General features: G+C 35.3%; 2 protein-coding genes and 3 non-coding genes across 5 annotated transcripts; 3 read left to right on the forward strand and 2 right to left on the reverse strand.

Annotated features, from left to right (window-relative positions):
• Positions 1-2,294: 2,294 nt before the first annotated feature.
• On the reverse strand, positions 2,295-8,037 carry LOC132558624 (G-protein coupled receptor moody-like). Its single transcript, XM_060223219.1, has 3 exons — positions 7,580-8,037; positions 7,141-7,344; positions 2,295-3,409 (listed from the first exon to the last, which is right to left on the reverse strand). The coding sequence occupies exons 1-3, from the start codon at positions 7,710-7,712 to the stop codon at positions 2,763-2,765; spliced, it is 984 nt and encodes a 327-aa protein (XP_060079202.1). The 5' UTR covers positions 7,713-8,037; the 3' UTR covers positions 2,295-2,762.
• On the forward strand, positions 4,563-4,636 carry LOC132558638 (small nucleolar RNA SNORD57). The gene has a single exon (XR_009554558.1). It is a non-coding gene; the product is annotated as a small nucleolar RNA SNORD57 (small nucleolar RNA).
• On the forward strand, positions 5,642-5,716 carry LOC132558639 (small nucleolar RNA SNORD57). Its single transcript, XR_009554559.1, has one exon. It is a non-coding gene; the product is annotated as a small nucleolar RNA SNORD57 (small nucleolar RNA).
• On the forward strand, positions 6,091-6,166 carry LOC132558640 (small nucleolar RNA SNORD57). The gene has a single exon (XR_009554560.1). It is a non-coding gene; the product is annotated as a small nucleolar RNA SNORD57 (small nucleolar RNA).
• Positions 8,038-10,447: 2,410 nt separating the features above from the next.
• LOC132558593 (dentin sialophosphoprotein-like) lies at positions 10,448-11,833 on the reverse strand. Its single transcript, XM_060223181.1, has one exon. The coding sequence runs from the start codon at positions 11,831-11,833 to the stop codon at positions 10,448-10,450; it is 1,386 nt and encodes a 461-aa protein (XP_060079164.1).
• Between the last annotated feature and the right edge of the window lie 404 nt (positions 11,834-12,237).

Genomic DNA, 12,237 nt, shown 5'->3' on the forward strand with positions numbered 1-12,237 from the left:
TTTCTTCATAAAAAAAGTCTATGAGCAAACCACATCAGTGGACGAAAATCGAAAGACATGTCCTTGGTCACCGATGACGTATTCATTGTGATTGCTTGTTTGAAAAAAAAGTTTGCAAATATTGAAATACCTTGGCAGACATTTCCCTGTTGATTTAAAAAAAAAAAAATCTAGGTGACTCCGAGGAGAGACTCTTTTTTTTTTAAAATTGATATGACAATATTGAAGTAAGTCTGTATTACTCTGACATTCTATCGACTGTAAGAAGTTGACGTTGAGTCACTGAACATCCAAACTCCGTCCCAACAAAAGTGAAAAAATAAGCATCCTGTCTATTGGTCAGCAGTCTTAGATAATTGTGGAGGGAAATTGTTATTTATACATGCATATCACTCATTGTCTGTTAGATTTATAGCAGTTGGTTGATTTGATTGAGTGTTTAAACTATTTCTGTTTTATTTTCAGAAGAAAGAAGCCATCGTTTGCAAATCTTCAGTCTGGTAAGTGATCAAATTTTTATACCAAAAAAAACCGTGAAGTAATTTGTTCATTGAATTACTTCTTCTGCCAATTAGTTGGGTGTTTCCATCTTGCATCCATCTGTCTTCATTCTAGGAATGTAGACCAACAATGATTACAAAAAATTATTTGGACCCAAACTCAAGGTTTTTAGATCAAATCTGTTGAAACACTCAAACAGCTTCTTCTCATCAAGATGAACAAAATACTTAGAATGCCTGAAATAAATTCCTGATGTTAAACAAGTATGTTTCTGGTAAAGTTTCGCAAAAAGAAATTATTTTTGCTCATAATCATGATAGTAGGGTTCAAACTTGTCAAAAAAATCAAATCTTTGGAGCATCAGACTAAAGGGTAATGTAACCTCAGATGATGAAACAGAGGTGTTCAGTACTCTACATACCTGAGGTAGTCTGTAATCTATATTTCTTGGAAGCATATATTATATGTCGGAGCATTCTTGATACTCTTGATCACTCCTGCTCTTGAAGGCAAAATTGAAGGCACAAGCGAAGTAATTTGATTGGTTCCAGAAGAAAAAAGACCAATCACAGGCCGATAGCTCCTTTGGAAGATTACAAAAGAGCAATACCCAACTTAAAGCCATTACAATTTACAGTTACACAACCATCAGATTCATTTCAAACTATCAAACTAGTCTTTTTGCCTTGTGCACAAGGTTCCACACATGAAACCATCAATATTACCTTGACAAGTTCCTGGGGTGCAGAGAGCGAAAGTGATCATGACCTCTAGAGTATTGAGGATGATGTTGAACTGTCCTGTGTTGTCTCGGTTGTGTCAAAACAATCTACCTCAGTTGCTCTGGATCTGAATAGCATGCATGGATTCTCTTTCGTGATGTTCAGATGGGTAGTCACTGGCTACTTCTAGGAGACTTGGTCTCAAAATGATTGTATGAAGTTGATAAACCTATAAATCAACCCAAACAAATCTAGAATTTTGACCAGTAGCATGCATGCAGTGTTATTTGTTTTTGACCCCGTCAAAAGTTTATGACAGCCATGGCAGCCATATCATAACTTGATTGTGCAACCATGCTTTCCATGAACAAAACCTTCTTATAACTTCTTCTCATGCTCAGCCGGTAGGATTAAGCTGAAACTTGCTTGAAATGATCTGGAGATGGTCCTGACCGAGTGTTATGGAGGCACCTTGAAAAACACATTTTAAAACTTTTTGATTCCACTGGTGCCATTGAGCTGAAATTTTTTTGAGAATGTAAAGAAACTAAAATAAAAAATATTTTTTGCCTTCATTGCTAAAATATTTTTAACTGCTTTGATCATTCATTAACTACTTCCAATTCTTGCATAGAAAGGTCTTAATTGTTAGATAACTGTAAAGGCCCAAGGCTCCTTTCGTGTTAGTTGTGAAATGAAGTGATATGATACGTTGCCCAAATTAAATAAACAATATTATGAGATATTGGATTACAGAGAATAGATATGTATATATGTGTGTGTGAAAAAATGTGTTTCAAAGAAATGTGATATTAACCAGAAAGTGACATTAACAGAAGTGACATTAAGTGGTTCCACTGTATTTTCCAATCATTTTTGAAGGTATTAAAACAAACTTTAAACAAACTTTGTTAATTTCATTGAGGTTTCCAGTTGTTTGTGTTAGTTCCAGATCAGATGCAATCCCCTTATTCTTTTCAAGTTATTGACCTAAAAGTCCAATGCTGGCCTTTGTTTTAAAGAACAAGACTGATGTCATTCAGAATTCACATTTTTATTAGATCTGTTAAAAGAAACATCAGAAACACATTAAAAACAACAACAATAACACTGATATGATTCTCATTTATGATAACAAAATAACTAATATGCTGATGCTCCAACTCGTGTCCTCTGAAATCTCGAAGAGAAACTTCTTTCTTGAATATTTATTTTAGAGTACATGTTTCATGAAATTTCAAATTTACTTTTCATATTGAAATAAATTGTTACTTAACCTCAGTCCTAGTAGAGATATTTACATGTATATAAAGAAAAGTTCTGTAGAAATTTTAGAGACTTCATTCTTATTAGTTCAGTTTTTTCTGGTGATTTTAATATGATCACTCTCAGATGATATACACAAAAATGATTTCATGATTTTTTTTTTTACATTGATGTATCATCTAAAACATATTTTTACAAAAGTTGGATTGGCAGTATTCTTGTAAATACAATGTGTAGGCCATGTACAAAACAATTTAATGTGGTTTCGAACTGTCAGTGCTTCACTGGAATAGGTGCATTTTGTTTGTTCCTGCACAGTAACTTGATGTATGCATCTCTGAATTGTTGATTAAACAGCCCGTATAACAACGGGTTTAATGCACTGCCAATATACACTGTGGTAGCACAGAACATGTGGAAAGTCTTGGACATGATATGGTTCCAGTCTATAAGACCAGTTATGGTGCACGGAAAGTAAGAAATCGCAAACACCAAGAAAATCACCACCATCATTTTTGTGAGGTGCATTTCCCGTCGCAAATTGTTTGTATCCATTGGTGCAAGCAGTCTCATATTGGACAGAATCCTCTTTGAACTGTTGTAGGTTGTCATGTATATCTTGATGTAGAAGTACACAATAAGTCCGCAAGGAATTCCTGCTCTTACAATCAACAAAAATATTTTAAACATCTGACTGTTGTGATCCAGAAGCAGATTACATGTCACCATCATTGGAACATAACCAAATTTTCCCCACAGTTCTGTAATGGCTGGAATCAGGAAAATGACCGGCAGTGTCCATGATAATGTTATCATTGCAGCAATATTAGTTTTGCTGTAGAGTCGTCTGTACCCCATCATATCAGTCACAAGCTTGTATCGGTTGTAGGCTATAAGTACCACAGTAATTATGGTTGTTCCTGAAACAACAAAAATGAGTGATATCAAATGGCAATAAATCAATGAAAAAGTACCCCAGGGGTTCGTGTAGACAAGAGGACTGTCCATATAAAAAAGTGAATGACGACGGGGAACGTAAAATAAAAAAAATTTTGGGTTTACCATAATTTTCCAAAAATCCTGTACCACCAGAGTATACAGAACATTCTATCCCCATTAGCACCTATTGCCTGTCCTGAGAGTATTCTGTATTAGTAGGCCTAATGCCTTACCTGGTTACAGTAGGCATGGCAAACAGCCTAGGAATCAAGAGTTTTCATGACCACAGTAATGCTTGATACTGATCATAGTAGCAGCCATTACTGGTAATTAAATTTTCGTATCGTATGATAAGTATTGTTTCTGGCCCTTGTATGTAATAGATGAAGACGGCAGTCTGGGTCATAATATAAATGATGGATGGGGTTAGAATCTATGTGTTATCATGATGTCAGTTCCATTTTGAAATCTTGACAGAACTCAGATAATTTTCAAAGTGTTCTAAATATATATCTGACTTTGATTGATGAATGAGGCACATCTAGCTAATAGATGTTAAAGTTGTATAATAATGTGTCTGTCTCGGAAAACCAAAGGCTTGGTGTACGTGTACCAGAGCATGGCCATTTATCTCAAGGTGACTCAAGGTCGTGATGAGTAGAGAATAAAAATTGTACTGAAATTACCCGGGCAGTGAGGAGAATGGAACAAGCATTAAATATTGTTTTCCGATCTAGGAAACTAATGGGGAAAACACTGATGTGGAAGATTTTCAGTTAAAATCAGAAGACGACATTTGTCGTAATTTCTCTAGCTTCTTTATATATAACTTCGTTTTTGTCAAATGGAAAGTATTGAAGAAAGGAAAAACAACAATATAATAAATTTTCCCCATCCTGTTCACAGTCAAAGTATGTTTACAAAATAGTATGTTTAACAAACTATTTATATCTTGGAAATCTGATTTAGAAGAGCAGTTAGGCTTTTTCAGAGAATCGCTAATTCTTGACAAGCAGACATGTTACTGTATATGGAAACTCCTACGTAACTATAGAACCCAGACACTTTTATTTGGATTCAGTAACTTCCACTCTGTGATCATGCATGATTTAATAGGAAAACCCTTGGCACAGTCCAAAGTGATGCAACAACTGTTTGCTTGACATTTTGTGTGGAAGCAAAAATAACTGATTTAATGAGACTGATTGGATTTGATGCCTTGCTTGGTCAAAGAATTTTTTCCCAGTAAGTTGTTGGGGATTTTCATGCAGACAATTTGCTTGTTGATATCTTATATTATGATGTAGTTTCTTGAAATCTATGAGAAAATACAATTTGGTATTAATACATTGCATAACCATAACATAAATATGTGAAATTTTCTTATAATTAAAACAAGCTGGCAGAGAAAATTCTTTGAAAACCCTAAATACCAGACATTGTAAATCTTTTCGTGGAAAGTAAAACTAATGGGTTTAATGTGAATTTAACGAGTGCTCAGTATTATCAGGAAGTTGTTTGGAGGGAACTGGTCAATATTTATTTTGTGCATCTCTTTAATCACATGTCGTTTTATTATGTCAGTCTTTATGTATACTACCTGGAAGTAGCTAGGAACATTTTTTTTTTTTTTGTGAAATGGAAAATTTTCATTTTTGTCCAAAAAAAAATGTGATGAACCAAACAACTTTAACACTAGTTCCCTATTACAGATGTATAGCACATGGTAAGATTCTTAAAATTTGGTTTTACAGGAAAACCTAGGATTTATAAACTGTTGGTTATCAGTGTAACACTGAAACTACACTACTGAGTAGTAATAAAATATTTCAAATCTAAAATGATGGATAATCATTTTGCTTGATACTTTCCTGAAAGCAAAACTATACTGATTTAATGAGACTGATTGGATTTGAAATAAATACCCCGGTATTGTGCATGTATATAAATCATAATAGTTGTAGTCAAAGTCATGACACAAATATTAACTGTAAAGTATTGGAAAACTTTGGATCAACATTTGATATTGTGTATGCTGTATTGATTAACTAATAGAAGGGTAAATCTTACACTATTATGATATATATTATTCACCTCCTTTTGAATCTGCAATTATAAGGGACATTGATTTTTAGTATTTTCATGTTATTAAAAAACTAACAAATATTTTGATAAAATCTGGTGTACTTTACTTACAATAAGTCTTTGCAAGTCCAAGATGATGAATCAATTTTTTGCTTGATCATTTTTTGTGAGAGCAAAATAAACTGATTTAATGAGACTGATTGGATTTGAGAATTTAAAAGCTGTTCCTTCATTTATTTTTTTATAAACGTACATTTGAATACTGAATACACTAGTACTGGAGCATTGAACAGTTCAGGTTATGTTCAACATATCATTAAAGTTAAAGTAGATTTAACCACCTGACTGTCAGTCATTGATGATGAATGGTCTTGTGTCTGGCAAATTGAACGAGTCTGCACACAATGCTTTCTTCAATCTTTTGGAAATAAAACCTTAAATTGACCAGCAATGATAAAACTGACTTTCTAAAGTTAAAACAATTCATCATTGTGAATTTAGGTTTGTAGAACGATACTCAAATTACAGAAGCATACACAATGTAAGTAACCATATTCAAATAGTTGTAGTATGAAATCCAAAATGATGCATACACTGTTTGCTTGATATTTTTCTATGAAAGCAAAAATAAACTGATTTAATGAGACTGATTGGATTTCAAGTTATATCACCTATGTTGAGGATATTTTTTTTCATTTTTTTTTTTTTACCATGATTTGAGGTTTTTTGAAAAATACAAACTTTTATTAAACAAGCAACATAGTATTAAACCAAAGACCAAAATAGTCTATCATGATGACTTTCAGCAATGCCAATTAAAAATCTACATTAAGTAACTAGAATGACAACTACACCAATACATCTATATATATATATATATATTTGTACATCTTTCATTATTATAACACTATTTTCTACTTCTGTGGGATTTCTTGTATTTTACCCGTTTTCTACCTTTTAGTATTACAGGTCTGGGATTTTATTGTGTTAGGTTGGAATTTAATGGGAATTAAACAAATTAATCAAATTAAATGTCTAGACATAAAAACATGTTGGATACATAGAGACTGCAATGTTTGTATCAGCTTGTTTACATGGGGATAATTGTGTACCAGTACATTATGAGATATAACACATGTAGGCTACAATTTGTGTTTATGTATTAAATGGGACATTTGAAAATGTCTGCCATAATCTGGGTAATTTTAGAGTCCATGGCAGCGACCATACAACTATATTGGATCACTTGTTTACACAAACATATCTTGAATAAGTACAGATGTCGCTGTGCTGATGATAAAGGAATGGATAAAAACAGGATCCCAATCAATGACAATCAGACCAATACATGTTATTCTGGTCTCGAGTACATTTAGGCAGGTCAAATTATCTGTAAGTTTCTCATATAGAAGGTCAGATAGAAGTTAAATCTTACTTTACATCAACAGGGCATATTGTATATACCAGGCAATTTCAGATAGGAAGTTAGATCCCTAGATTCTACATGTTGATCATTAACACTATGAATTTGTAGAATTGCTGTGGAAGATTTATAATGGATAGTAGCAATTGGAAACCGCAAATTGTAATTGTATTCTGAACGTGACTAGTGTAGTAATTAGTTTACCAGTTAGCATGTATCCCATGAATCCAATAAATTTACACAGAGTTTCCTCCATATACCATCCGTCTGTGATGAATGTATAGATATTGAAGGGCAGGACACAACAGACGAAGATTAAATCGGAGATGCTGAGGTTGATGATGAAGTAGTTGGAGACAGTCTGTAGTTTCTTTGTTGTCTTCACCACCACAATCACCATTACATTTCCTGTCAAGAAAAAACAATAGCTCTCAAAGTTCATGTATCAAGAAAATATTTCATAAGCTGTTTTGTCAGAGTCCCACAAAAATACCAGATCCTAATTTCATATAGTATGTTTCGAAAACTAATTATAAATTGTTGATAAGAAAAATGATTAATCAAAAGAAAAATTGAACAAAAATCCTTTATACTACATTATTATCCTAACTATGAAAATGAAAGTTGAAGGAAAATGGCTTACCAATAAAACCCATGAAGATGATGATGACAATCATCGTTATGACTACCCAAAGGTAGGCATTGTGTTGGGGTTGGTTCACACTGACCAACTCCTCCACGTCTGTGGTTATGTTAGATATCGTTCTGAAGTACATGTTCCAAAGGTTTATCAATCTCTGGCCTTTTGAACAAATTGTAAATCCAAAAATTGTATTATCATCCAGATGGAAAATCTACAATGATTCACATAGAAATGACCTCACAAAATAAATCCAAACTGGCCAACTATTGTCCATTTTTGTTTCATTGTTCATCAAGGCCAAATACAAATATCTGTTAGGAAGTATTTAAACTCTTTTGTACTTCCAATTTTATTTCAATAACACTGGTCCATACTGTAGTGTATGCTGCATCTATGTCATATTGATGTTGTCCACTCTGATGCAGCTAGGGATGTACTGGCCTGTAGAGTAAGAATCACTGCTGCTGTCGACTAGTATCATTTCACACAGCCTCTTGGATCCAGTTTGGCTCCTCCTTATATACCATGTGCTGCAGTAATACTCACATGTTCTTACAAATGACTTTCAATGAAGCATCAGATTCTATATATACATGTATATTAAAACTTGCAATAACTAGTTTTGAATCTATGAAATATATTGATAAACTCTGTTGTTCATTTCCCAAGCAGTGATGCATGTATATTCCAACTTTGGATAAAAACAAATTGTACGTATTCGATTTTATGTAGTGTATAAAAAATCTGTTGTACCAAACAAGTTTTAGGTTGCATATGATAACTGTATGATAGAAGGGGAAAAAACACGACATATTGATTACAGCCATTTTATGATGTTTGTTGAATTAGCTGGGGAACATTAACTTTTGTGTCCAATTATTTATAGTGTTATTTACAACATTCTTGCAATCTTTGGCATGTTTATGATGTTTGTGTTATTGTATAGATCTTCCATGGAAAGTTTGAATTTCTGCTATCATTTTCAGTATTTTGCATCAGAAAGGCTGGTACATCCTTTTTATGTCAATGATCATTCTAACACCTCATTTGTTGGTTATTGCCTACAATATTTGTTAGAGTGCTAGTCATTCAGTCATCTAATTAATTGTCTTCTCTACTTTGTGTTCTGTGAGGTCACAATTAATACTATTTATCTCCCATTAATGCATCAGCTCACTTGGAAACTTATGTTTTGGCATTGTCCAGCATAAACTTTTTTCCTTTAAACAACTTCTTCTGACAAACTAAAAGGCCTAGAAGGTAGATTTTTAGCTGGTAGGTACCTGAGATGAATCCTAACATAGTTTGTGAAAAGAAATGACCTTGACCCACATTCAAGGAAACAAGGACCAAATTAGTCAAACAATTAAATGTCTTCTGACTAATTGAAATACCTAAAATCTTGATGTTTAGTTTTTAGGTCTCTCGTATAAAGCTTGACATAATTTGCAAAAGTAAATTACCTTGAATATTTTTTATCGCTGGTGTCAAATTTGTCAAAAGTGTTGGAATACTTATTGTGATAAACCAGAAGTGTGTGGAGGAGGTAATTGGTCAGACAGATTTTACGTTTATCTATAATCCAGGTCACAATTGACACTGTTTGGAGTTAAGTTTTAGAAACTTAGGTTTGTCTAGGAAACTGGTTATAATTGATTGGAAGTGCCCACTTTGAATGTCAGTGGTATATGTTAATCTATTTATAATGAACATTGGCTGTATTTGTTATAAACCTTGATTACAAGGTAATGAATGTCCAGTAGGCCTATTGTATATCTTACATTCCTGTTGACGCAGATATAAACACGGGAGGGGTCTTATCATGTAAATACCCGTGTGACACCCACGTGGTCGGGCAGGTGACTCCTTACTTTTTCATGTCCATTCTGGAAATCAAACCCAGAGCAACTGAGGTTGGAGACGAGAGCATTACCACTGCACCACCCAACCACCCAGGTTTTGATGAAACTTTGAGGGCAGCCTTATGTCATGGAGGTCTCGGATGTGGAACCCATTTGATCGTAACTCGGAGAATAATGGCCATTTGCACTTCAGGTTTGGTTGAGATGAAATCTGGTGACCGTTTAGGCCCATGGGCCTCTTGTTAACAAAATGACGTTGTACAGTACTGTAATACAATTGTAGAAGCTGTTACAAAGAAAATCTTATCTGAGAAGTGCTTCTTACATCAATTTTCATCCGAAACCTATAATTGGATTTTGAAAAATCAAATTAACAGCAGGAATTTCAGTTATCAACTAACAGAATGTGACTTTTAATCAAAATTTGAAAGACCACTCAAGGCTTAGATGGTAGAGTGTGGACAAAATAAGCATGAAAAGGATATTGGCATGCTACCCAAATGAAACCACCATTTTAGTTTATTCGTAAGTCTTTTCTTTCAATTTTTCAGCCCACATAGCCATCTAAGTAACAAGGACAAATTAAACCGAAAACGTCTTATATTCCTAAGTTTATATGAAGTTAATTAAATTTCATGATACGATTTCATTTTACGAAAAGCAAGCAGTCTGGTAATCGAAAAGGCTATTACGTTTTCAAAACCCTTTGTGATATACAAGTAAGAAAATCAATAGTTCTTAACTGAAAGGCTATTAATTATTGAGCTTGATGAGTTGTGGGTGATGTGGGTCAATCAATGATTTTTATTTTATTTGGTAATGCTGGTATCTACATGTTTACCAACAGTAAGGCAAGTATTATGTAGATGTACTGGTATTTAGACTGTTCCATACTCCAGACAGTAAACAACCATGACCTCTCGTCCTAGTTAAAAACAACAACAACCATGTTAAGGGACCACTCTGCTGACCGTCCATTTGTAATTTAACAAAAAGGTAATATAACTTAAGATGTTAAACCGGGGTCAAAAACGTCTGATGTTAGAACAGGGTCAGAAACATGTGATGTTAGACCCGGATCAGAAATATGTGATGTTAGACCAGGTTCAGAAACATCTGATGTAAGACCAGGGTCAGAAACGTCTGATGTTAGACCAGGCTCAGAAACATGTGAGGTCAGACCAGGCTCAGAAACGTCTGATGTTAGACCAGGGTCAGAAACATGTGATGTAAGACCAGGCTCAGAAACGTCTGATGTTAGACCAGGCTCAGAAACGTCTGATGTTAGACCAGGGTCAGAAACATCTGATGTAAGACCAGGCTCAGAAACGTCTGATGTAAGACCAGGTTCAGAAACGTCTGATGTAAGACCATGGTCAGAAACATCTGATGCTAGACCAGGGTCAGAAATATGTGATGTTAGACCAGGCTCAGAAACGTCTGATGTTAGACCAGGGTCAGAAACATCTGATGTAAGACCAGGCTCAGAAACGTCTGATGTAAGACCAGGTTCAGAAATATATGATGTTAGACCAGGGTCAGAAACATCTGATGTAAGACCAGGGTCAGAAACGTCTGATGTAAGACCAGGCTCAGAAACGTCTGATGTTAGACCAGGGTCAGAAACATCTGATGTAAGACCAGGCTCAGAAACGTCTGATGTTAGACCAGGTTCAGAAACATCTAATGTAAGACCAGGGTCAGAAACGTCTGATGTAAGACCAGGGTCAGAAACATCTGATGTTAGACCAGGGTCAGAAACATCTGATGTAAGACCAGGCTCAGAAACGTCTGATGTTAGACCAGGTTCAGAAACATGTGAGGTCAGACCAGGCTCAGAAACGTCTGATGTAAGACCAGGTTCAGAAATATATGATGTTAGACCAGGGTCAGAAACATCTGATGTAAGACCAGGGTCAGAAACGTCTGATGTAAGACCATGGTCAGAAACATCTGATGCTAGACCAGGGTCAGAAATATGTAATGTTAGACCAGGCTCAGAAACATCTGATGTAAGACCAGGCTCAGAAACGTCTGATGTTAGACCAGGCTCAGAAACATCTGATGTAAGACCAGGCTCAGAAATGTCTGATGTAAGACCATGGTCAGAAACATCTGATGCTAGACCAGGGTCAGAAACATCTGATGTAAGACCAGGGTCAGAAACATCTGATGTAAGACCAGGCTCAGAAACGTCTGATGTTAGACCAGGGTCAGAAACATCTGATGTAAGACCAGGGTCAGAAACATCTGATGTAAGACCAGGGTCAGAAACATCTGATGTTAGACCAGGGTCAGAAACGTCTGATGTAAGACCAGGCTCAGAAACGTCTGATGTTAGACCAGGTTCAGAAACATCTAATGTAAGACCAGGGTAGACCAGTAAGACCATGGTCAGAAACATCTGATGTTAGACCAGGGTCAGAAACGTTGATGTTAGACCAGGGTCAGAAACATCTGATGTTAGACCAGGGTCAGAAACATCTGATGTTAGACCAGGTTCAGAAACATGTGATGTTAGACCAGGCTCAGAAACATCTGATGTTAGACCAGGTTCAGAAACATGTGAGGTCAGACCAGGCTCAGAAACGTCTGATGTTAGACCAGGCTCAGAAACATGTGAGGTCAGACCAGGCTCAGAAACGTCTGATGTTAGACCAGGCTCAGAAACGTCTGATGTTAGACCAGGCTCAGAAACATGTGATGTTAGACCAGGCTCAGAAACGCAGAAACATGTGATGTTAGACCAGGTTCAGAAACATGTGATGTTCAGAAACGTCTGATGTTAGACCATGG

The sequence above is a fragment of the Ylistrum balloti genome, unplaced genomic scaffold (assembly GCF_031769215.1).
Source record: "Ylistrum balloti isolate Yb309-2 unplaced genomic scaffold, AGI_CSIRO_Ybal_v1 Utg370800, whole genome shotgun sequence".
Taxonomy (NCBI): Eukaryota; Metazoa; Mollusca; class Bivalvia; order Pectinida; family Pectinidae; genus Ylistrum; species Ylistrum balloti.